The 26,295-nt window shown below is 44.1% G+C and overlaps 1 protein-coding gene across 4 annotated transcripts in view; it reads left to right on the top strand.

The window, feature by feature from the left end:
• TMEM131L (transmembrane 131 like) overlaps positions 1-26,295 on the top strand; it is a 164,146-nt gene that overhangs the window by 75,521 nt on the left and 62,330 nt on the right. For all 4 annotated transcript variants that reach the window (XM_074993153.1, XM_074993152.1, XM_074993151.1 and 1 more), the window contains 9 exons: positions 9,624-9,701; positions 11,216-11,369; positions 14,154-14,212; positions 14,572-14,680; positions 16,251-16,356; positions 23,017-23,170; positions 23,710-23,880; positions 24,411-24,480; positions 25,919-26,036. In XM_074993153.1, the coding sequence (XP_074849254.1) occupies positions 9,624-9,701; positions 11,216-11,369; positions 14,154-14,212; positions 14,572-14,680; positions 16,251-16,356; positions 23,017-23,170; positions 23,710-23,880; positions 24,411-24,480; positions 25,919-26,036 (1,019 nt within the window). The remainder of the gene's footprint in view (positions 1-9,623; positions 9,702-11,215; positions 11,370-14,153; positions 14,213-14,571; positions 14,681-16,250; positions 16,357-23,016; positions 23,171-23,709; positions 23,881-24,410; positions 24,481-25,918; positions 26,037-26,295) is intronic.

Here is a 26,295-nt window from a genome sequence, read left to right as displayed (position 1 = left end):
GAAGAGAGAATTTGCTGGACCACGGGAGGTCATATTGTCTAGCAGCATTACCAACACTTCCACTGCTTACTGAGCTCTTAAAAAACATTTGTGGTTAAATTACAGCTAAATAACAGCACAGAACACTGACCAGGACTGGTGGCTGGAAACAAACTTTATGGGACCACGGGAAACTTGACAACACCATGATAAGTGGTTGCCTGGCTACAGACTTTGCTGGCCTATAGAGTTTCGGATTAGAGAGTTTCAACCTGTAGTATCGTTGTCTGGTTTCTCTGCAGTGGCTCAGTAATGTTCTGGTAGGAATTACAACACAAGGGGTAAAGTTTAAATTAAAAAAAAGACATGAACTGTTGTTCATGCAATTACCCTTGTATATATTTGTTTACCGCTTCATCAAACTTTTTAAATTATGGTGCCTACAAGTGGAGGGAAGGCTTCCCCAAATCCCTGTTAGAGTTCAAAAACTTACCTTTGTCACCTTTTCTGCGTTTTTATAGTATAAAATAAACCCATAGAGTTTTTTTTCCCTAAAGTTACTGGCCTATTTGCCACTGTCTTGAACCTTATCTAATCATATGTGTGTATACAAAGTGGGAATAAAATGCTGTCATATCAGAATGGTGGCCATTTACACACATACACACAGTGCGCTTGCTTTGAAAGAGCTGACAATATTGGAGAGTCAGACTCATTCTCTCTGACTTTGGAGCTTGTATATTGTGTCAGTTATTCCAGAATAAAACGGCGTGAATTTAAAGCAGAATATCTATTCCAGAATAACTAACATGCCGAGATACACTTAATCTGCAGTAAACAGAGCAAGGCAATTCCAATGAGGGTGGTTTGGGTTGGATGTTAGGAAAAACTGCCTAGCTGTTTCTACACTACAAGAAAAATTCAAATTTAAGGCAGTTAGCTCGATATTACCACATGACTGTCTTCACTGTAAAGACTATTAGCTTGATATTGGGTGCACTAATCTCAAGATTACGAAATTGCAGTTACCAGATGGGTATAGTGTCAAGCTCGAATTCAGAAGTTTGATTAAATGTAAGTGTGGAAGTGCCATTTCTTAGAAGCGAATTTATTAGCCTCCAGAGATGTCCCGTATGTAACACATAATGCTCCTCTCAGTGCTCTGCTCTGGTCACTGCTCTCCAGCAGCAGGAAGACCGTGAATTTCGATGCAGGAGCTGTGAGCCTTTAGCTGTGGGCTCATGTTTTTATGACAGCCTGAGAAATGTCTTTGCCCATACCAGGGCTTGCTGCCACTGGGGAAAAGTCTACCCGTTGGCTAAGAAACATGTGCACCTTTGCTGCCTCTGGCGGGGGGAGGCCATAACGGGGCTTGCTGTCGCCGGGGGGAAGTCTCAGGAGCTAGGTGGGGGCTGATTCCCTATGAGGGGACCATGTCAGCTGGGCCCTCAGCACTTGGCTTGCTTCTTTTTTCATACACTTTTGTATCTTCTTTCTTCTCACTTTCAAATATAGTCAGGGCCCCTGCATTATTTTCACAGATCACATGCATGCAATGATGGGAGGTGGGATACTCAGTGAATGGCCAGTGAGAGCACAGTCCTTGCATCCTGGCTGGCAATATCTGTATAGTGAGTTGAGAAACTAAAAATTCCTTCCGTCCTACACTTTTCTATCCTCTTTCTTCTGTCTTTCAAATACAGTCCATGCGCTTGTATTATTTTCAGGGATCACATGCAATGATGGGAGGTTGTTAGCCGATAGCCGGGTAATGAGTGGTCTGTGAGCCTTATTACATCCAAGTCTTTAACTGTTAGCACCGACAGTCCCTTCGCAGCAGGCAGCCAGGGTGGCTGACGGATGCCCCCAAAGGTTGGTGCAGAGAGCTTATTCCACCCAAGTCTTTAACTGCTAGGACAAACAGTCATTTCGCAGCAGTCAGCCAGGGTGGCTGATGGGTGCCCCAGGAGTCTGTCCTGTGGAGGCGACATGACTCAGCGCTCAGCTCTCACTGCGCCTTACCACTGACCATGCTAATATAGCCAAACCGGCTAACGTTCTTTTTTGTGTTCAGCCGAATTACAGTAACTGGAAAGAGTCAGGCTGAAGCTTAAATGGTTACTATTTATTAAAAGCAGAAATAAGAATCTTAGTGGTTACAAGGTTATTGCTCTATCTTCTGAACTACTAATAGAATGATACGTATGGTATACCAATGAGATTACAAATTAAAGTCACACATGTAAGGACAAAACACCTTAGCCGACAGAGCTCTTACTATTAAATGTGCACAAAAGTACATTGCAGGTATAATTCTCACCCCTGCATTCTCCGATTCCAGTGTAGCCGACATCGTTTACTCAATCCCTTGGGAAGAAGAGTACGAGGAGGGTGTCCCCATGGTCCTTGGGAGGCAATAACCTTACCTGACCGGCGGGTATAGGTAATTGGAGCTCAGTTAGAGTGGGCTGCCGAACCCTTCTTTATACCCCTTGGGTCAAGTACACTCTTCCTGATCTAAAGATGCCAGTTGTACTGGTTCGCCTTTGTGATGCCAGTTCTTACAAGGGAGTTGCAACTTAATTTACACTTGTAAGACACAGATAACTAAATCATTAAGACAGAACGTTATTTTCGTATGGGCGCGAGATTCCTCTCCTGGGACGATGTGTAGTCTTACCAATTATCAGTACCAGCCAAGGGCAATTTGAGGCCCTGTGGTCATCGGCTGGCTTGTTAGCCCTGTTATCTGTGTTCTTCTGTTTTCCAGGGTGGTGATGAAGCAACCAACACATCTGTGCCCTGAGGCATCAAAGACTGTGCTTGCTATTAGCATATCTGTGCTCCCAGGCATCAAAGACTGTGCTGTTTCCTTTTGTCCTTTGTGCTCTGAGGCACCTAAGAGGGGCAAGATAGAGTAGAGCAGGGGGATTCTGTCTGGCTACAGAGGTGGAATACTCAGTGATTGACTAGTTGAGAACACAGTCAGTGTGGGGAAGCCTTATAGAACAATGGAAAGCCAAAGACTCTTTTCTACACTTTCCTGTCCTCTTTCTTCTCACTTTAAAAAACAGTCATGGCCCCTGCATTATTTTTAGGGATCACATGCAGGCAATGATGGGAGGTGAGATACTCAATGGATGGCCAGTTGAGAATACAGTCACTTCACCCATGTTGGCAATGTAATGTGGGGGGAGACCAAAAATTCTTTGTTCCTAGACTTTTCTATCCTCTTTCTTCTCACTTCGAGGGTCCCTTCATTATTTCCAGGGATTGGCATATTTTAGGGATCGGGAGGGGAATGAGGAAAATGCAATGTGGGAAGATGTCAAAAACCAGTGAGCATACCGAGAATGCTATGGGAATGAGGGAACTGTGGGATAGCTTCCCACAATGCACTACTGCAACAGTTGATTTTAGCCACTTTGTGTGTGGCAGCAATGACTCAACTTTGTGAGGAGCACCTGGGAAGTGAATATCGTCAAAATTGAACTTATACATCCCAGAATTAGAAAATCAATATAAATAAATCGATTTTTCTCATAGTGTACGTGCAGCCCCTGTCAGGGTAGTTAAGCACGAGAGCAAATTGCCTAGGTCAGTTGTGGAATCTCCATCATCTAATTAGCTCTTATAAATCTCCAATTTCCTGTCAGGCATGGTCTAGATCAGAGGTCCCCAATCTGTGGGAGAGTGGAGGAGCATTTGGAGTCAGGGTGGGGGAGGAGGCATGGCTGGGATCTGATCCCGGTCCTGGCCTTATGGTGAGCAAAGGAGGAGTGCCTCACAATTCAACTTCTGGACCTGGCAGTGGTCCACACTTTCAGAGTCCCAGACACCAGCTCCCTCCTCTGGGATCCACTCTACCTGCTGGTCCTGTGCCTGGATCTCCATGCTTGTCTGTGGCTGCTGGCCTCAGTCCTTCCATCTGAGGCTGTTCTCCTGCCAGTGCCCTCTCCTGTGACCTGCTTTGGCCCTCTTGCCTCACCCCTTCTCTCCCTCCTGGAGGCTCTTCTCTCAGCTTGATGTGGGAAACACGGAGAGGGATAAGAGGAAGGGTGCAGCAAACATTTAGAGACCTCTGGTCTGGATAATACTTAGTGCAGGGCAGTGGACTAGAAAACCTCTTGATGTCCCTTTGAGTGCTACAGTTCTGTGATTCTATGTGCAGATACGGAAATAGGTGCTATGACCCAATGATTAAGCAAACAAGTGTGCAGGTCACAGGAGACCGTGTCATTTGAAGGTGATGGTTGGGAGACCTGATTAGGAAAGATGAGGCTATTGTTTCTGTACATAGAGGATGATGGTAGCTCTATTAGTAGGGAAAAGGGCACCTGTATGGTTCAATAGTAAGTAAATTGCTGATTTTTCTTGCAATGTTGAAAAACAGCATAGAGCGATGGTGAGATTCAGTGGATAGAATAGAGGACTGAGTCTCAGGTTCTGTTCCTTGCTCTGCTACTAGCCTTTTCAGTGACCTTGAAAAAGTCACTTTGCTTATCTTAACCTTCATATTTATTTGCATCTGTAAAATGAGGGTAATGAAACAGCCCTCTTTTATAAAGCTCTGAAATTTACTGATGATATCACACTATGGCCATGTCTACACTAGCCAAAAACTTCGAAATGGCCATGCAAATGGCCATTTTGAAGTTTACTAATGAAGCGCTGACATACGTATTCAGTGCCTCAGTAGCACACGGGTGGCCGCGGCACTTCGAAATTGAGGCGGCTTGTCCAGACGGGGCTCCTTTTCGAAAGGACCCTGCCTCCTTTGAAGTCCCCTTAGTCCCATCTGTTCATAAGAATAAGGGGACTTCGAAGTAGCTGGGGTCCTTTCGAAAAGGAGCCGCACGGCGGCGAGCCGCGTCAATTTCGAAGTGCAGCGGCCGCTGGCATGCTAATGAGGCACTGAATATGTATTTCAGCGCTTCATTAGTAAACTTCGAAATGGCCATTTGCATGGCCATTTCGAAGTTTTGGGATAGTGTAGACATAGCCTATAAGAGTTAAGTGTTATTGATGATGATGAAGTTGTTTTATGAATTTCTGATTGGAAATAAGTGGGCAAATTTCTTCCTCTCTGGTGCTGGTAGTCTGTATAAGGTGGTTCTAAATGGAAGGTAAATTGCCTCAGGCAAGTTTGTTCTAATGTTTTAGTCCATGTAAACAGCAGGCAGGCTTAAAGCAGGGAATTGTTTAAAAAAATTGGGCCAGAGTGAGCTTCTTTGTCACGGTTTTGTTTTTGAATGCTTTTTAACAGTGTTCAGCATCACCTTGTCTGAACTGAGGAGGGCAATCTTGTTCTTTCCTCCTCCTCCTCATTATTATCTGTATTCCCATGCAGAGGTGTTTTGCGTGTAATAAGCATCCTCCTTCCTCTGTAATGGGTAAAATTCTCTTCTTTTTACCCCAGAAAGGGAGTTTGTGACTGGTACTGTATCATTACTCTGTCCACAAAGTAGTGCAGATCATTGCTTTTGTGTCACCAAGCATTCTGGGGTCTGTCTTGTCTGCATACAGAGTAACAGTTGCATGTCTTTTGTTCTATATAGTTTAAGTTTTGCTAACTAAGGCTGACCTCTGTGTACATATCCAGGAACATCCTATGTTCCTATCACTCTCCTGCTATAGACTATGAGCAAAATTAAATTCTGGAAGCCTTTATGGGCATGACAAGGTATACGCGTGTTGCTAAATTGCCAACAAGCCAACCAGCCCACCCACCCACCTACCAACCAACCAACACCCCCCCAAATTAAAAACAAAAAAAAAACCTGACCCCCCATACCTATGTGTCAGAGGTAAGTAGACATGATCTGCCAACAACAGGGACACATTCTTTAGGATTTTATTGAATATAAAATAATTGTCCCAGCAGATTTTTCTCTCTCCAGAGGCATATACAGCCCTCTTTTCAATCTCCCCAATTTAGACATGATCCAGAGCCAGCTGAAGGGATGGGAGTCTTCCCATTGCCTGCACAATTTAGATATACAGTAATCACCAGTGAAAGAAGGGGAAATAAAATCCCATTGACAAGTCAATACTAGGACCAAAAATCTGGGAAAATAATCAATTAATACCCTCTTATTAAGCATAACATTTTCTTAAAGCACATATGGCTTTCAGGACACTTGGTTCATCACCTAATCCCTGATTTAAGGTGTTAGGATGAACTTCATTCTGTAGAAGATGTTAAATCACCTTTGACACACGATATGGAAAAGGCATGAGAAAGGGAACAAGACAGAAGAAGCCTCCAAAATGGCAGAGGGGACCAAACTGAGAAGCAGAGGTATAATACTGAGAGACAGAAGAGTAGATTTCGCTCCAAGCAGAGGGAAGCGGTTCAAAGAAAATTATAGAAAAATGACCCAGAGTTTTACATTTAGTTCACCTTTATCTGGAGAAAATCTGAAGGCATCTTAACTGCCAAGAGCTGTGAGCAAAGGAAGAGAGTGCCTACAGCAGTAGGGTAGAAACTAGTGAAAAAAATAGAATTATCTATAGGAAGGTTCAGAAGGAACTCTAAGTTGGATAAGGTTTATCAGATCAATTAGCTTTCTTTGTCCTCTCACATAAACCCACTATCTTGTTAAGGCCCTTATGCCACTAATACGTTGGTCCCCAGCCAAGATCAATTTTTGAATGTAATTGCAATTAAAGATCCTACCTCAAAGAAAATATGAAAGTCATAGTTTATCTGAAGCTGGGATCAAGTGCATACATACATAATATACCTTTTTCCATACTTACCGAGTATAAGTGCAACACTTGTGACTGGACATTATCCGCCAGTGTCTTGAAATTTAGGTTGTAATTTGAAATAACTAGTCCGATAAAGTCCTGAACATCTGTGGGTTGGATGTAATACTTGGATTTCATGATCTCCATTTGTGAGAGGGTCCTCTCATGCAGGAAGGTGGAATCTGAGTATGGTTTTATTTTTAAAGCACAGGACAAGAGAAGTGGGGAGTACTTTTCTCAGTTTGAGTCCCCCCCACCGCCCCCAACTGCTGTTTTGTGATCCGGCCCTGAGCTCAGTGTCACTTTGCATGGTAATTGGGATTGAGAAATAAGGGTTGCAGCTTCAGTTTGGGGTAGGGGTTTGGTGTGCAGGGGTGGGATTCAAGGTACAGGTTTTGTTGGGGGGCTGTGGGGAGGGGTTTGATTGCACAATGGTGCCTAGGACCTGGGTAGGAGCTTAGGATTCAGAAGGGAGTGCGGGGTGCTGGCTCCCATTTGGGGCCCAGAGCTTGGACAGTGAGTTTGGATTCAAGTTTCAGACTCCAGGAGGGTGTGCAGCAGTTAGGCTCTTGGTGTGAGCGTAGCAGAAGATTGGGTTGCAGAAACAGGTTCAGGGCTGGCCGGGTCTTTCATGGTGGTGCAGAAGGGGCTTGGGCTGTGGGGTCTGGCCTGGGCATCACTTACTTCAGGTGCTCCTGTGGTGCTCCATGAAGAGTCTGGCACGTCTTGCAGGAGTGCCTGGAGGGACGGTGTTTGGGGGGAGAAGGACATACAGCTCTGTACGCTAACCCCATCCACAGATGACGTGCCCAAAGCTCCGTATGGCTGCAGTTCCCCTTTCCCAGCCAATGGGAGCTCCAGGGGCAGTGTTTGCAGGTGAGGGCAGTGCACAGAGACCCCCTGTCTCCCCGCCCCCACCAAAGGCCTCATGGGCATGCTTGTCACTTCTGGAAATGGCACAGGGCCAGGACAGGGAAGGGGCCTGCCTTAGCCCTGCTGTGCTTCCAGACTGTTAGCAGCAATATCCCCCTTAGGCTACCGGAGCCTCTGGGAGATCAAGCCCAGTTCCATGGGTCTCTTAGCCACCCTGAGAGAGACAATTGGCTAGTCCATCACGATCTCTCACTGATGACCACTGTAGTAATAGTTATGGAAGGTTAATTAATGATGCACATCTTGGATTTTGGTGCTAGATCTACTTGCATAATTTGATTAGGATTTAAAAAAAAAAGTGAAATAAAAGAAAAAGTGAATAGATTGAGGCTGCCATTTCTCGAGGGAGCTGTGCTAGCAATGGAGCTTCCAAAAATTGTTTAAAATTATGTGATTAACCTTTGGAGGTGTTAGAACTCCCCCTTGTGATATTTTGCAGTATTTGCTTTATTAACTGAGTTCATGCCAAAGAAATCATGTTGACTTTTTTCTTTTATTGTGCTCGTATGCAGTCACACATCACATTATAAAAGCAGCATTGTGCTTACAGCGAATTTACTGTGTGATAAAACACCCACACCATCTTATCTGTAGAAGAAGGTTTCAAAGCATCTCCTGGTTGTGTTTCTTTGAGGATTTTAAATGTACATCTTTTCCTGAGCATATAATGGAATAGATTTCCTGTGAGGTTTCTTTATACAAAAATTTATCAGGGATAAAAATATGCATTACATTATAACATCTTTTAACATTTGCTTCTCAGTACTCTCTCTTTTAATTTCAAATTATTTCACTTTTTAAAGGAAGTGGTTTGCGGATTACATTGTCTCTTTGTACCTTTGGAAACATTGATTCGGTTTTAAGTGAGGTCACAAATGAACAGTTGATTGTGGTCTTAAATTAGTCTCCAAACCATCATGTAATCTGGCATAATTGACAATCACTGAATAAGGAGAAGCAGAGAATTATTGTGGATTGTTGGTAAGACAAACTCTGTATCCCAGCCTTTCACATAGTTTATGTACATTACATCTGGATTGAGACAGTGGTACTCTGTAAACGTTTTACAAGCTGGCAAAATAAACATATTCATTTTTTTCTTTCAAATCGATAAAAAGGTGAAGCAACAGAAAATAATGTCTTTGTTTGTTGTGTTGTTTTATTACTTTGTTTTGGTGTGAGTTCTGAATATCAGGGCTGCATCCATGAAATCTAATCACAAATTTGACCTATCAGCAGTTTTTCGTTGTATTAACAGCAAAGAAAATATACAGGAAAACAAGGAAGGAAGGCTTTGTTATTTATAAAAGGTCATTATAGAAGAAAATAGTAGAAGCATAAGATTTGTAAGTGTAGTTTGTATGTTGCTGCTGTATGAAATGTTTCATAGTGAGGAATAATAGTTTGACATGTGAGTAGTGGAAATAATAAAAGTTCGTCATTGAGCCGTGAATGTTAGCTGCCATATTACCCTAAAGTCACAGTTACTTTTTTTTAAAATTTATCTGCACGGTGATGTTGTTGTTGGGGATTACATTTTATTGAAATGGAAATAATTGACTACTCTGCCATTTATTTTTTCCTGTATTGTTTGTTTGCCTTTGCATTTCCTTCAGCTACTGTAACGAAAATAATGAAGTCAACTTCATATTCATTTATAGTCAGATTCTCAATGGAGCAGTTTTTGGGTGGGATAGATGCAAAAATGCATTACCTAAAACTAGTCATTTAGGTTTGTGGTCTTTAAAAACAAATGTAAATTTTGGGTTTTGCTTAAAAGCTTGGTTTACGGAGGCCTACTTTTTGGAGAAAAAACAGTCTTTTGGAATCTCAGTAGAAATAGAAATGGTGAATAGTTTTATTGGCCTTACAAAATGGAAACTTTTGGGCCAAATTTGACTGGCTAGAATCTGTTAAATCACACTTTGACCTGTAGTCTTTATTTTTTACTTTTCTAGGCAGAAACTATGAATGCCAGTCTCTTAAAAGTTCATCTTGAATGCAGTTTACATAACAATGTGTGCCAACAGCTTAAGGTATGACATGTGCATTTTATTTTAATGGAACATTGACTGGATTTTAGATACAAAAATGTGTCTACCTTCACATCAATCCCATGTAAAATAATTTATTTTAAAGAAAAACTCTAATATAAAGTATATTCTGATGAGTATTTTAAATACGCTGAAGAGAAAATCTGAGAAAAATGGGTTTTGAGCATGTTAAGTAGAATCAATTGAGCTGTTCAAATTTTTGAACTAATCAAATTTCCAGTGATTTCTACCCTGCTCCCAAGTTATTTTCACAATTTTTGATTGGCTTGCATAACAAAAGAACAGGTAAATAAGTCACTACTGTCTAGACAGCCCAGCCCCTGTCCTTAAAGGGCTTTGAGTCATGCCCTTACTCCACAGTAGGACTCAGGGATGTCCATTGCTTAAGAAACAAGTTCTGTTGCTTAGGAACTGTCTTTTGTTGGGGAATCTCATTAAAATCACATCTTCCACGTGAGATCTTTTGCAGATATGAAGCTAGTGAAAGTCTCAGGTCTGTTATTAAATTCTATTTTATTATATATGTTTCTGTAGTAAATAAGGATTGGTTCACGGTTGTGATATCTTAGCAGATCCATTGATTCTTCTGGACTCGCAGTGGTTATTGGTTGTCAGTGATACCTTTCATCAGCTATGGCTGGCCAAGAGGCTGCAGCCATTTCTCTTTATTACAGACCTTCCAGTGGTCACCACCTTCATTCTCATCTCCACTATTGTACTGTAATGCATTCCAATGAGGGCTGCCCAGGAAGTGCACCTGGAAGTGACAGATGGTGCAGAATGCAGCTGGGATGCTAGCAACACATAACACTTGTGCTTAGGTCTCCGCACTGGCTTCCTGTGTGCCTCTGGGTGCAACTCCAAATATGGTGATCCACAGAGCTGTGAGAAGTCTGGGATCCCGATTTGCTTCTCTTCTCTTATACCTTGCCGTGCTATTTAAGATCAGCTGGACGCTCTTTCTTCCAGTCTCTGATACTAACCATCTGAAGGTTTCACCCCTGGTTCAGAGTGAAGAGTTTTACAGACAAAAATGTTTTACAATCCTTGTCCCATTGGGATTCGTTTAAAGCTGAGCCTTTAATGTCATTTTAATACATGTTATTATTTGTCACTTGTATTACTGTAGTACCTTGGAATCAAAGTCATGGGCCAAAATCACTTTGTGCCATGCTTTGGTTTTATTTTTTGTGTGGATGCATGTGAACTGAGAGCTTACAGAATACCCCCTTGGAGACTGCAGTTTGTAGCATGTCCAGAAGGCAGCGCAAAGTTCAACAGTGCACCCCAAAATGCTTGTTTGAGTGGAATTTTCTCTATGTACCTGTACAGTCCTGAGAACGCCCTCAAAAATTCTCATTACTGTCCTGTGATGGAGACTTTTGTCCATCAGAAATTGGCTGAGACCAGCAATTCAGTGTGTTTTATTCTAGTTAGATGATTTTATGAAATTTCCCCTCCTTTTTTCCGCCCTTTCCCCATTTATGTCACTCTAGAGTTGCTGTTTTATATCTGATGATCCAGTGCTGCTAGAAATGAGCTTAGTACTAAGAATGGAAAACTCCCACCAAGAATTTGTGGATCACAGACAGTACTTACTGGAGAATCTTTTTGTAGTTTATGTAGCAGTGGACAAAACTGAGACCTCAGGTAAGTCCAAGACGTGACTGTTCATTTAAATAGAAATTGCTTTTTTACACACTTCAGAATCTGATATGGAAAAATATATTGATCTCAGTGACACACTCTTTATTGTGCTGTTTAATGAGAAGTCCGGGTGAGTCAAGTGACACATTTGGCATTTTGTGTTTAATGCACAATTACTGTGGTGGTGGTTCTTAATGAAAGAAGGAGCAACCATCTGCAGTTGTAAACGACATCTGTTACATTCTTTTCTGTTAATATTTGTGTGAGGACTGAAACAGCCTTGTTTTAGGTGTCTGTTTAAATAGTCCAAAATGTGTGATGTTTGATGATAGCTTTTGTTTCTGCCTTTCAGGAAATGTGTAATTGATGAAAATTATAGTATTCTAATTTCTGAGGAACTAGATTAACAGAACTAGGTCTGCAAAGAAATTGGGACCTAGAAAGAGCAGACTGTGGTAATTATCTCCAAATCGTCATTTTTGGAGACTAGAATTCCACAGGCGAAATAACCACCTACTTATGTTTTTTTCATCATACGTGTATTGGGTATATTAGTTTTTCTCCAAATCCAAGGGAGTTGATAGTCTTGATTGTTAATCATTTATAGTGTCCCATTATTTTTATAATTGTTTCGGTTTTTTTTTGAACATTAGAAAAAATATACTTTTCTGCCAATTGTACTGCTTGGTAGAAGGGAAGAAAACGTCATTTGAAAGATAAATGATGCAATTATCATTTTTACCATGTGGAATTTCCATCTTAAAGGTCTTGATGACCTTTCTGGCTTTCGAGAATGCCATTTCAAGGTCTGGGTGCAAAACACATTTATCATTCTTCTAGAGCCTGCTGTGAGTTTGGAAGGGTTGATAGAGCTGTCTGGAGCATTATCTACAGTCATCTGATGGAGCTGGTATATCCATGGGAAATCTATTTCTCCTCCCACCGGATATCAGTGTTTTGTTGCATAGAGTTGTGGAACTGTGCTTATTCTTCTTACACTTGTGGATAAATGTTAACATCTGTCCTGGGTGTGACTACAGCATCCTTTTTAATGATTCAGGTGACAGAAGAACATTTAAAAAAAATCTTCCTCAATATAATGCAAATCAGAAACCCCTATATAGTATAGTAAAGGCCTGTCATAACTCATTTATGACTCTGGCAGTGAGATGCTTTAGATCTTTTGTACTGATGATCCTGCAGGCAACTTTGTAACTTTAGATAATGTTTGTTTTCTTTTTGTGCTTAAGTGAGACTTAGCATCTGAGTCTCTTCCCACTACACCAATGTGAATTGAGAAGTCAAACTGGATCAAGTGTTCTGTGGCCTACAGATTTGGGGCTGAGGGGAGGTGTGCGTGCGTGCGTGCATGCGTGCAGTGAGGCTATGTAGCACATTTTTGACTCCCTGATCTTGGCCCTTACAGTAACTTTGTGCCTTTTTAGCAACACCCCTCTCCTTTCGCCATGTTCTCCTTTTGTTTGATGATCTATTGATTGTGTATTAATCTTTTGATTACTTAAGGATGCACAGTTAACACTCTGATACTTGGTAGTTCCTTGTCCCGAGATTTTGCTCATTATTTATTAAAATTACTGTTTAGTTGGGAACCCTGGTGTGCCTGTTTGCAACACCTTAAACATAGGACAAACCTGTGTTTGTAATAGTTTTAACATGGCAAGAAAAGTTACAAACCCTCCTGCCCAGCTAGGTGGATAGAGGTAATATGGAATGTCTCTCTGAGCATCCATGTACTCTGAATATCCCTTGCAAAAGGGTGCAAAATGTTCATCATTCTCATCATCAGTAGTAACCAGCTTGGGGTCTCCCAAGAGCTGCATTTCCCACACAGGCCAGGATGTAATTTTTGCGTGTCACTGATGCTGTTATGACTAATGTGGATTCAGTAGAGGTTTCTTTATTTGTATTTTCTTACCCTATTATCGTTGGGGTTCCTTTCTCCCAAAGTCTGCGTACCTCAGGTTTGTTAGTTACACCCGTACACACATCTCAGAGAGCCGGAAGGAAACTTGGGAGGTCATCGAGTCTACTCCCCTGCCTTCTTGGCAGGACCAAGCAGCATTCTTTTTTTCCCCCTATTTTGCCCTACATCCCTAAATGGCCCCCTCAATGAATGCACTCGCAACCCTGGGTTTAGCAGGCCAATGGTCAAACCACTGAGCTATCCCTCCCCACTCCCATGATACTCTTGTGCTCAGAGCTCTGCTGATGTACCTAACTTAAAATGTCCCAGACTGGTGTCCTGTGGCTAAGTGTCTGCAGTTTAGTTCTTACAACATTTTGTCTTGTGTTTCTTATAATCTAGAGTTATTCTTGGTTAACTGACTGTGCTAAGTCTTTTGGGGCATATGCTATACTATTGTTTTACAGGCCTTGTAGTCGTTCTGCTCTAACTTATACCACAGTCTTACTTATCAAATACCTATGAGCTGCACTATACCATACTGGACAAAGGGAGGCTATGCTCGCTGTGTGGGAAGGCTGTATGGCAGCTGGGGCTTTAGGAGCTGCTAATAGTGCCAGCTTTCAGGCTGATTTTTGCCATCAGAATTGTGCCAAAGATTTGGCACCGTGAATTTACACCTACATAAAATGGTGTGAGAGAAGAGTCAAGCTTGATGTGTGATTGATTAACTACAAGACACTTATTTGCACAGAGATTTATTCAAACACCTAATTTTAATTTAAATATGTTAGATATTGTTTCTCATGTTAATGTCTGACAAAGCAGAGGTATTTATCTGGATTTCTCTCTTTTTTTGACAGATGATTCCACAGTAAATATGTATGTTTTGCATTCAGGGAACAGCGTTTTACGTGTTCAGGTACTTATGTTCTTCATGAAATCATATATTCAGAGATGATGAATTTTATTAGACTATTAACTAGCCTAACTACTTACTATTTGCTGTTACTGAAGTTGAGCACTTCTTTACTTTTAGTTGAATTTAACACAAGTAAATTTGTACATATGCCTAGCAGAATGTGTAGATTGTAAACTACAGGTCAACTAATGATTTTTAAGGAAGGCAGTAACCCTAAATAAAAGTCACAAAACTATTTATTACATATGAAAAATAACAGTTCCTTCTAAGTATGACATGAGAATGAACTAAACATACTAAAATTACAATAGTAATGGTAATAGTGCTACAGGGATTAGTAATATATCATTTTAATGCAGGACATACAGCGTTTCTCACAAAAAGATACATCATCTGTGAGGTTTGAGCCAATACTACTTCCTTCTTCAACCACAAATTTTACAAAAGTTGCTTCCATTATTTCTAAAGGTACAGTATGTGTATTTTGTGTATACAGTAGATTACTTGAGGTACCTATTTACCTTTTTGTTGACAGCATAAGCTACTCTGTTTTCTGTGCACAATTCTTTGTGCTTATTTTGTTTCCATCCTATTTTCTGTACAAATTCTCATTTACCCACACCCACCCACCCACCCACACACACGCTTGCACCACCGCACCTGGATCTTAGAGTCAGTACGGGCCATATTAATAGTTCGGAAAAGTGCATGATGAATAAGCTTGTCAGCTGGTTTGAAGACAAGTGCATTTAATAAATGTACCTTTTAGGTTCCCTTTTAGTCATTTGGATGATTCTCGTATCTGAACTCTACTGAATAGTACAGTTTTGTGCTTGCATGATAAATTTTTATGGTCTATTTTGTAAGGGTCATTTGAGAGAATTACCTAAGGCAACAAAACATATTTCTGGAAGAGCTAGGGTTAATATTCAGAAATTGCTTTCTGTGCTCACACCACTAGGGTAGGGGTGAGCAGCCTTTTTGAGGCAGAGAGCGGACATTAGATCTTTTAACCTCTATATAAGGTTTGAATGCCGGTGATACTTTTTAAAGTCGCTCATAGTTAGAACATAAGAACGGCCGTACAGGGTCAGTACAAAGGTCCATCTAGCCCAGTATAGTGTCTGCTGACAGTGGCCAATGCCTGATGCCCCAGACGGTTCTTACAACAACTTTGTTAATAAATATGTTAAGATGGAGAGCTTGAACATTTAGGTGGTGGTTGGCAGCATTAGCTGATCTTTTGTGAAGCCACAGGTAGCATGGCTTTGAGCAAGTTCCTGACCGCATGGGGGAGGAGGCTGAGGCTCAGCTCCCACTTCACGTGGTGGCAATGAAAATCGGCTCACGTGCCACTCTTGGCACACTTGCCAGTGGTTGCTGACCCTTTCACTAGACCATGTCGATGATGTACTGCATTGTTACTGAAATTCTTATTATTTTTTCCAGCTCAGATCTTTGCTGTCATGCAGACTTTCATTTATATGCTCTGTTGTGCCCTGCACATTTTTGTTGTGCTTTCGCACTCCTGATTTGCTCTTCCAAATGCTTTCTTCTGCTTATTATAAAAGCATATGTTTTGGTTTGGTTTGTTTCTTAGTTGGGAGTGTTGGCAGGGACAAAAAATACATTTTCTGAGAGTGTTTACTTCCTAATGGGTTCTGAGCTTGTCTTTTTTAGAAAGAGAAAGCAAAGGAGTCAGTAAAGTGAATTGTTTTATTGTCCCTGGCATTGCTTTTATTTATTGAGGGAGCAGCTTGGTTCAGTAGCTGGGGTAGCAGACTGGGAGTCAGGAGGCGAGTCAGTTTTATGGTGTGGTTTTCCTGAAGTGCTGAGCATAAATCACATGTAAGTCGATATTCAGCACATCTGAAAGTCAGAATATTAATGTTCACAACCCTTGATTTTTGCCCTCTATAAAATGGAGCTGTTGATCCTGGCTTTCCTTCATCTGGCTCTTTGAAATCGTCCTGTGAAAAGCATTTTTATTACAAAGATTTTATTCAAACATTTATGTGTTTACTTTTCCTTAATACAGCTGCATCATGTGACAATGAAAGACATTATGCTACTGATGTGAAGATGAATCCATTTGAAGGCACCACAACACTAAAAGCATGTCTTTCCCATCCTGTCACAGAAGGGTAGGTTAATGATGGGAATTGTTTAAACAGTCACTGGCATTGTAAGGAAACTAAAAGCTGCTCAAACGTGCTGTAGAGTCAAAGCAAGTTAACTTCTTCTTCGAGTGTTCCCCGTGGGTGCTCCACAGTAGAGTAGGTGTCGGGCTCGCCCGGCACCGCAGATCGGAATTCTTCTAGCAGTTTCCACTGGATCGCACATGCGCCGATGCGCGCTGCTCCCTTGCGCGCCCTCGGTCATGTGCGCTATCTGGTCCCCTCCAGTTCCTTCTCAACCACCAATGGCTGCAGACGGAATCCACTCCGGCTCTAAAGCCTGAGACAGATAAGATAGTTGTTTTACTTGTTAGTTCGTTGTTTTCACTATTATACAAAAAAAAAAAAAAAAAAAAGAGGAACGGAGGAGAGAGGGGTGGACAAAGAAGGCTGTTAAGCTGTCTGCTACCCTGAAGGCCATGAATGTTATTTGGGTTGTAGAACGCACTGATTAGCGTCTAAGTACCCTATTAACAGTAAAGACGCACCGTGATGGCTTCCTCGGGATTTAAGAAGTATGAGTCATGCCGCAAGGCTATGCCGGCCTCTGATGGGCATAGTGAATGCATTCGCAGCCTGGGAGAGTCGCACGTTACCCAGAAGCGTTCCCACTGCCCTAAGCTTACAGCCAGGGCCCGGAAAGACAGAGAGATGAGGCTCAAAATGATCTTGTTTGATAAGGCCCTCCAGTCTGAGCCGCTGGAGAAGCCTCACACAGAGGGGCCCTCTGGGTCACATAAAAGGAAGGCGGCGTCTTTGACCCCCTCTGTGCAAAAGAAAAAGAAACTCTCCCCGGCTCGATCCTTGCCGGCGGTTCCAGCGAGCAGGACGAGTGAAACGCAGAGCCCTCAGCCGCAGGCTGATGAAAGCGGCAGCGCGATTGCGCACGTGGCCGGGGCCAGGCCTCCGACTTTGCAGCAGTTGGCACGGAGGACGCTGCAGGTGCCAGCGCGGCAAGCGCCGGAATCGGCAGCGGCGCCTCACGCAACACCGGCTATCATGGTGCCGATGGCACAGGGGCACCCAGCACGGGGCCCAGCGGTGCCGAAGGAAGCTACCCACGCAGCACCACTTGTGACGGTACTGAGCGCGGCGCTGACAGCGGGGCCGAGATCCCCGGCACGGGGGGGCGCCCACCCTGCAGGGGCAGGGCAAAGCTAGAGCCAAAACCCGGCACCTCAGTCCGTCTCCAGACAGGGCTGCGATGCCCTTATCTCCCAGCCGGCCCCCCCCCCACCCCCCCGAGATACACACGCCGCATCGCTGGGCATCAACTCCACCAGCTTATTTCGGACCTCCCTCTCCATTCCTCCAGCCACCTTCGCCTTGGCTCAGGCCACCTTCACCCTTTTTGGGCATGGATCCCTATGAGTACTATCACAAACCAGCTTCACCATTATCAATGTCGTCACAGAGATCCCGCTCTCCTAGACATCACGGGTACACACTCTGATCGTGGTCCAGGTCTCCATCACCGGGCTCTTGTCCATGTTGTTATGGCCGTCCTCATCATACCGAACACCGACATCGGAGGTCTAGATCCAGGGCAGATCCCCTCCCACTCCTCGCCAGTACTCCCGCGTCCACTCTCGCTCTGGGAGAGGAATGCAGCTGTCCCAGGGAGAGTTAGGTCCAGAGTCCCGAGACTTTCCTTCACAGCCCACGAAGGAGCAAGCATACCAGCGAACTCGGGAGCCAGAGGACTTGGGGGAGGGTTATCCCAGCGGTTCCTCCTCACCTTCCCCAGATGAGGCAATTGTCCCTGGGGATGTCTCCCCTCCGGATGACCTTAAACAATTCCAAGAGCTGTTCAAAAGAGCAGCATACACACAGGATATTCAAATAGCAGAGGTACAGGAGAAGCATCATAAACTCCTGAAAAATTTGAGACCCCCGGCTTCATCTAAAATCGTTATCCCACTGGACGAAGCCATTATGGAGTCAGCCACTAACATGTGTCAGACTCCGGCCTCTATTCCGCCCACGAATAAAAGGGCAAACAAGAAATACTTCGTCCCAGCCAAGGGCATGGAATTCCTGTTTAGTCACCCACAGCCCAATTCTTTGGTGGTCCAATCGTCCCAGCAGAGGTCGAAGACGCCTCAGTACAAATCGGGGGGCCAGATAAAGATGCTAAGAAATTAGAGCTGTTCGGCAGGGAGGTCTACTCCTCCTCTACCTTATTATTGAGAATGGCAAACTACGCGGCATATTTATCAAACCATAACTTTGACAATTACTCTAGACTCACTTCTCTCCTGGATTCCCTCCCGGAGGACAAGAAGCCAGTGTTTAAAGGCGATCGTCCAGGAGGGCTACGCAGCCTCGCGAACGGGAGTTCAGATTGCCCTGGACGTGGCAGACACAGCGGCACGCTCAACAGTCGCAGCAGTGGTAATGCGTAGGGAATCCTGGCTCAAGACGTCTGTATCCCTAGAGATCGTGGATCTTCCCTTTGACAAGCAAAAGCTGTTTGCAGAATCAATGGACTTGGTCCTCCACTTTAGCAAAGATTCGAGGGCCACACTTAAGACCTTGGGTATATACACTCCTCCATACAAGAAAAAGGAATTCTATCCTCAGCAAAGGTGCTACGCTTACCGACCACAACGCGCACAATATCAGCGAGGCTATGACCAAAGGCGCCATCAACAGCAGCAACAGTACAGGGCCCCCAGGCGACGTTCTCAACAAAGTCGTACAACCTTGGGGCAAGCCCAGAGGCAGCAAGTTTGACGGGTATGTCGAGGACTGTGCTATCAACACCATTGCTCAATGCCACTCTCACCACATGTTCCATCATCGCCTCAAACCGTTCCACTCCCAATGGCAAAAGATCACAACAGACAAATGGGTGCTGGAAATCAGAGCCACGGGTTACACGATCCCCTTCCAGTCACTACCACCGACGAAACCTCCCACCCGGCCTATTCTCAGGGACCCCTCTCACGAGGCGCGGCTGAAGCAGGAGGTAGATCACCTCATGTTCATAGGGGCGGTGGAAGGAGTGCCGGAACAATTCCAAGGGAAAGGTTTCCACTTACTCTACTTTCTAACAGAGAAGAAAACAGGAGGCTGGAGGCCAATTTTGGACCTACGGGGCCTCAGCTGATACTTGCTCAAGCAGCGCTTCCAGATGATTACAGTTGCTTCCATACTTACGGCACTGGACGATGGAGACTGGTTTGCAGCCCTCGACTTACGAGATGCTTACTTTCATATAACAATCCACCCGGCACACAGACGCTTCCTCCGCTTCACGGTCGGCGGGGAACATTTCCAATACAGGGTTCTTCCGTTTGGCCTATCATCGGCACTCAGAGTCTTTACCAAAACCCTGGCAGTGGTATCAGCTTACCTGCACAGGCAGGGCATGTTTATTTTTCCTATATCTGGACGACTGCCTACTGAAAGTGGCCTCAAAGGCAGAGGTCTTATTCATGATACGCATCACCGCGAACACGTTCACTTTGCTGGGCCTAGTTATCAACCTTGCAAAGTCAAAGACCGAACCCACACAAGATATAGAGTTCATAGGGGCGTGCATAAACTCTATCGCATCGAGAGTGTACCTGCCCGACGCCGGCTTCCGCACCATCAAATCCTTGGTGCAAGTCATGATGTACAGCCCCGCGGTGCCGATCCTAACATGCCTGCAACTGTTGGGGCACATGGTGGCCGCCACGTTTGTGGTACAGAATGCCAGGTTACACATGCGAAGCCTGCAGCATTGGCTGGCGAGTGTTTACAAATCTGCAGCCCATACCGTCCACAGGGTAGTATCACTCACGATGGAGGTACGGAAGTCGCTAGCATGGTGGGCAGATCCCAAGAACTTGCTAGTGCGAGTGCTCTTCCACCAACCACAAATTTCCATTTTTCTTACAACCGACGCCTCCCACATACGATGGGGAGCGGACATTGGCAACAAGGTGACGCAAGGGCTATGGTCCCCCGCGGAACAGACACTGCACATAAACATATGGGAGCTCAGAGCAGTGTTCATTGCGTGCAGACATTTTTGGGAATACCTGCACGGCAAAGTAGTTGGGATCAGTACTGACAATACCTCCACCATGTTCTACATCAGTTGACAAGGAGGGGCACAGTCCTGTGCGCTATGTGCAGAAGCAGTCCGATTGTGGAATTGGTGCATTGCCAACAACATAACGTTGAAAGCCTCGTACTTGCCGGGCGCCCACAACGTGAAGGCAGATCAACTGAGCAAGCTCTTTGCACTCACGTACGAATGGCAGATCCGCTCCGACCTGCTACGACGCATATTTCGCACCTGGGGGGTTTTCCCAAGTCGATTTGTTTGCCACCCAGCGCAACAAGAAGTGCCCCTCAGTACTGCTCCAGAGCAGGAATAGGGCGGGGGTCCCTGGGGGATACCTTCATGATCTCCTGGAAGGGCCCTCTACTCTACGCGTTTCCCCCCACAACACTTATCCACAAGGTTCTGCAGAAAGCCAGAAGGGAGAGAGCTCGCATGATACTCGTAGTTCCAACTTGGGACCGACAATAATGGTTTCCCCTGCTTCTGCGCATGTCGGATCATCCACAACTCCCCCTACCGGTAGCGCCGGACTTACTCACGCAGGCTCAGGGGTCCATAGTGCACCCGCACCCTCGGACTCCGCCTACAAGCATGGCTAATCCATGGCTCAGCGCCTTAGAGAGCACGTGTACGGAGGGAGTAAGACAAGTCCTAGAGTGTAGCCGAAGGACCTCCACCAGGAGGACTTACGAAGAGAAATGGACACACTTCACTGCCTGGTGCTCTGCCAAACAGTTAGCTCCTCTTGACGTTCCTATAACTGTAATTCTAGAATACCTGCTGGACCTCAAACGAGACGGGCTCTCTCTATCCTCGCTAAAGGTGCACCTTGCACCTATATTGGCTTTTTGGCACAAAGACGAAGGGCCCACCGTATTCGCCCATCCTGTCGTCGCAAGGTTCTTGAAGGGGCTGGTAAACCTGTACCCTCCTCGAAAACTGCTACCACCGTCGTGGAGTTTGGACTTGGTACTCCACACGGTATCGGGACCACCCTTCGCACCATTAGCCATGGTACCCCTCCGACTACTTACCATGAAAACGACCTTCCTTCTTGCGATTACGTCAGCCCGCAGGGTAAGTGAGCTCGCAGCAGTGATGGCAACGCTGCCCTGCACAGTATTCTCAAAGGAGGTGGTGATCTTACGGTTACACCCAGTCTTCGTTCCGAAAGTTTCCTCGGAGTTCCACATTAACGAACCAATAGTATTACCCTCATTTTACCCGAAGCCTCACAGCTCCGGCAAGGAGGCGCGCCTGCATCTCCTAGATGTGAGGAGGGCGTTGGCCTTTTACATAGACAGAACTAAGTCCTTCTGGAAAACGGACAGGCTCCTAGTGTCTCTCACTCCCGGGTCAAAAGGGGAAGGCCTCTCTTCCCAGAGAATTTCAAAGCACACTGTGTCCTGTATAAAACTGTGCTACGAGCTTCGAAAGACCCCTTTGCTAGCCCCGCCCAGGGCTCACTCCACCAGAGCGGTGGTGGCATCAACAGCCTTCTTCAAGGGAGTCGCGCTGAAGGACATTTGTAGAGCGGTGACTTGGTCATCCTACGACACCTTCGCCAAGCATTATGCCCTGCATCGGGTGTTCGATGAGGATACCCGTCTATCGACAGCAGTCCTCTCGGGGGCAAGCTGCATATGAATCGAGTACCCACCTCCTTACTTGGGGTTAGTGCTGGGTAGTCACCTACTGTGGAGCACCCACAGGGACCACTCAAAGAAGAAAGAGAAGTTACTCATTTGTAGTAACGATAGTTCTTCGAGATGTGTCCCCGTGGGTGCTCCACTATCCGCCCATCCTCCCCACTTCGGATCTCTGTCCGGTGTTTTTCAGGAGCATCTGGGGCGGTTGGTCAAGGAACTGGCAGGGACCGGATCGTGCACATGACCGAGGGCGCGCAACAGAGCGGCGCGCATCGGCGGATGCGCGATCCAGTGGAAACTGCTAGAAGAATTCTGATCTGCGGCACTGGGCGAGCCCGACACCTACTGTACTGTGGAGCACCCACAGGGACACATCTCGAAGAACCATCGTTACTACAAGTGAGTGAGTTCTCTTTTCTCACTTCATGGTGCTAAGCGTGTGTACACAGACTGCCTGCATATTGTTAACTTTAAAAAAAATAAATCCCACAGTATTTCATGTAATTTTGTATTTCATATGTGCAAACCTTCATGATTCAGTAAAAACAATTAAACAATCAAGGCCACATTGGCCTTATTTAGAATCAGAGATAAATTTTTCCTCCTTCATGGAAATAGTAATGAAAGATAGGAAATTAAGCGCTTTTCCTAGTCTTAACTCAGCTATCACACTATAACAGGGAAAGTGCTAGGCAGCTTTTTACTCTATAAAATAGCGGTGCCGTATCTCAACTAGATATCCATTCCTCTTACAATCACACTTTTGCCCTCTGATTTTAACTTTTCTTTTAATAAAATAATTTGCTCTTTCTGCAGAGTCCTTAAAAACATTCACTCCTGTACACATAATACTTTGTCTGTGTGAATTGCTTTCAAGTGCAAAGGACCCTTGTGTTTTTCATCTGTGTTTTGCTACAGGTATTTTGGCGTTGACCCTTCTTCAGCATTATTTCACATGCAGCCACATCACAGTATTTCAGGATTTTGGTCTATATGGTTCACAAACAATTTTGACTTTAGCATTGAACTAAGTGATGTATTTGTAGCTAGAGAGACTAAGAACATTTTAAAGGTAAGTTTTATTTTAGAATTTTATGTCTTTTCCTTCTGTTAAAAGGATTCAGTCCTTCCAGAGGGCTGAGCAGGTCCTTCGTTGAACTGTGTTTTCAATTCGTGTTGCATTCTGGGGAAGAGAAGAGCAGATAGTACTTTGTACAATCAGGCCCCATAATACCAAGGTCTCAGTATCCATTGTTTGGCGTGATGTTTTTTTTAAATCTATGTTTGAGAAAATTCTGGCTGCAGATTCATCTGTGGAATCACAGTAGTCACAAAAGATAAGTTAGGTGTACAAATGCATGCACCCCATACTTCTGTAAATCAAATACAGTTGTATTTTAAAAGGTAATGCAAAGTGTTCTGATAATTTCCAGTATTTTTTGCATATGTGTGTATATAGGGGTTAAGTATTTCATGATAGAAGAAGGAAAACAATTTGGAGCACATATCACCTTAAGAGTATATAGTTCATATCAAAAAGTACAGTCAGTATTTCTTGTAATTTTGACTATAACAATTTTTGGCCAATCTAATGTGATTGTTTTCTTCTAGATTCTGAATTTCACTGAATCCTTGACTCTACCTCCAGGCTGTTGGAATGTATTTTCTTTGAAGCTTAGTGTCAAAGACACTGTAATAAATTTATTTTCCAGTGTATTTTTGGCCACAAATGTGGGAGTGATGTTTGCAATACCGCTGCGGATTTATTCAGCTCTGTCCAAGGTATTGTATTCTACTGACCTGTATTTATGTTACATACAAAAAATATTAGTGACATTTAGCTTGCAAAGCCAAACATTCAGCAGTGGGAAAATGACAGATTTTGCTATCTTAATACTTTGTTTGGTGCATCCATCCTATACACTGAATCTGGTAGGCACCCTTAGGCAAAGTGTAATTAAAGGTTGTATCATAATGCGTATGCACAAAAGAGCATAATGAAGCTTCTGGGTTTTTTTAGATTTTACTGTTCTAGAGCCTAGAATTGTCAATTGATAGGTATTAACCTTTTTGGAATAGTAAATCATAAAATGATCTACTAGAGCAAATTTTCAAAGGGAACTCAACCCAGCCCTCTATCCGTGCAGACTCATGGAGTAACATATCCACCCAGAACAAGGACTGCATCTCTTCCAGCTCACTGTTCTTCAATACCTTTGATTGATTAATTTGTAATGTTCATTGGTTAAATATATCTAAGTTTCTTTTGTGTGCATTATTTGTTTGTCAGCTATTGAATCCTTGATTTTCAGCAGGGGAATCTTCATTTTGAAGCTGTAGCACATTGTGATATACACTGTTACTTGGGAAAGTCTAATACAGGTATGTTTACTTTATTTTTAGCTTTCTAGTTGAAATTTGGTACTGTAGAAAAAAATTAGTATTTGTAGGTGAATTTGTAATACAAATATATATTTGTTACTACACATAACATCCTGCTTTCTTAAAATATTGCTCCTCTGCATAGATTTTTAGTAACCTCAAAAACCACAAGCAGTCCTGTGGTGCCTTAGAGACATTTATAAGGTCAGGTTTTTGTGGCTAAAACCTGCTTCATCAGATGGATAGCAAACACAATATTCTGGATGTCTTAACTTCTGCTCACAGACCTCCAGAATGCTTTGAAGCAGTTCTAACTTTTCAAATATATTTTGCCTTTAATGAAATTCTTTTGAGAAAATTATCAGCAACTGAAAAAGGGGGGCTAAATTGAAAGTGATCATTTGCTGGTAGTGGGTATTATAACATAACGTTGCACCATTTGGAGACTATTGAAATGCAGCAGAATCGCAGTGTCCAATACTGGACAGCATGTTGTGGCAAGCGGCTGATAGACCTGCACACCTGGAGCAGCCTCCTCCCCTCCATGCCCACACCTCACCTGTTGGTGGGACAAGCGCATGGCAGCAGCGGTGGAGGTGTTCCTCCAGCGGTGGGCTTGGTGTGGTTCACGGTGCTCTGATGCAGCCGTTTGGGTGCCAGCGCGGCACCTGAGGAGACACCGTGCAAACCCCCGAGCTGCTGCGCTGCTGCCCAAGTTGCTGCACTGACTCTTGGGGCTGCACGGCTGGGGGCTGCGGCGTCCCTGTCAGCGCGCCTCTGGCGGCAGCTCCTGCAAGTCTCCGGGTGCATGGGGGTAGGGTGCCTGGCTGTGTGGAGGAAAGGTAGGGGGGGAAAGGGGGCTGTGCCTGGCTCGGGTGGGGGGCATGTGGCGTTGGGGTGTCTTCCTTTTAGACACCACTGCAGTAGAAGGTTGGTTATCCAGCAGTCTTGGGGAATGGGTTGCTGGATAATCAAACTTTCCAGATAGTCAAGCAGGGCTCCTGGCCCTGCTCTGCCAGCCCCAGCCAGGCTGCTGCCAGCCTACCCTGCATTGCAGCCATCCTCACTCTCCCAGCATCTGCTCCGCTGGTGGCCTCAGCTGGCAGCAGAGCAGATGTTAGTTAGTGGAGAATGTCGGTTATCCAAACATCTGGTAACATGGCTGTTACTGTATGTTTATGTTATCGGTTGCGAGTTCTGCTTAAAATATGTGGTGGAAAATGGCCCTTAAATTCCAAATGTAAGATATGACAATAAAGATTTACTTAAGCTTACACAACCCTTCACTATTCGTTGTAAAAGTATCCAGTTCATATTCGTGTACTTACTATTTTAAAAGCCCTTCCATATTGATGTCAGTGCTTCAAGTTATTGGCCAGAGGGATAGAGGTGGTAGTGAATGTTACTGAAGTAAAATATCAGATATATGTTATTTTAGCAAATCTGCTTTGGAAGAGGAGCTTGTCTCTGGACTGTTCTACGTGGAACGTGGATTCTAAGCTTGCAGACGAGCTTTACGAAAGATGGCTGAAAATAAAACATGGGGAGGCATCCAGGTTTGTATAAAGACTCTTCATGTTCTGATTTCCAGTAGCTGTGGGCAAGCTTCATATTGCTTTATAAGAAAGAAACCTTGTCGTGCTATAGTCATGTTCTTCAAAACAAGAGCAAAAGCTTTCAGACTTTGCGTTGTAAACTTAGGCATCTTATTAATTGTCCTGAGTTTCAGAGCACCGAAGCACCTCAGTTCCCATTTTAGCTGAGGTGCAGTAATTGTTTTAAATACCTAAACACTGAATGTCAACCACATTTTGA

This window comes from Carettochelys insculpta, chromosome 4 (assembly GCF_033958435.1).
Source record: "Carettochelys insculpta isolate YL-2023 chromosome 4, ASM3395843v1, whole genome shotgun sequence".
Taxonomy (NCBI): Eukaryota; Metazoa; Chordata; order Testudines; family Carettochelyidae; genus Carettochelys; species Carettochelys insculpta.
This window is presented reverse-complemented; position numbering and strand designations above follow the sequence as displayed.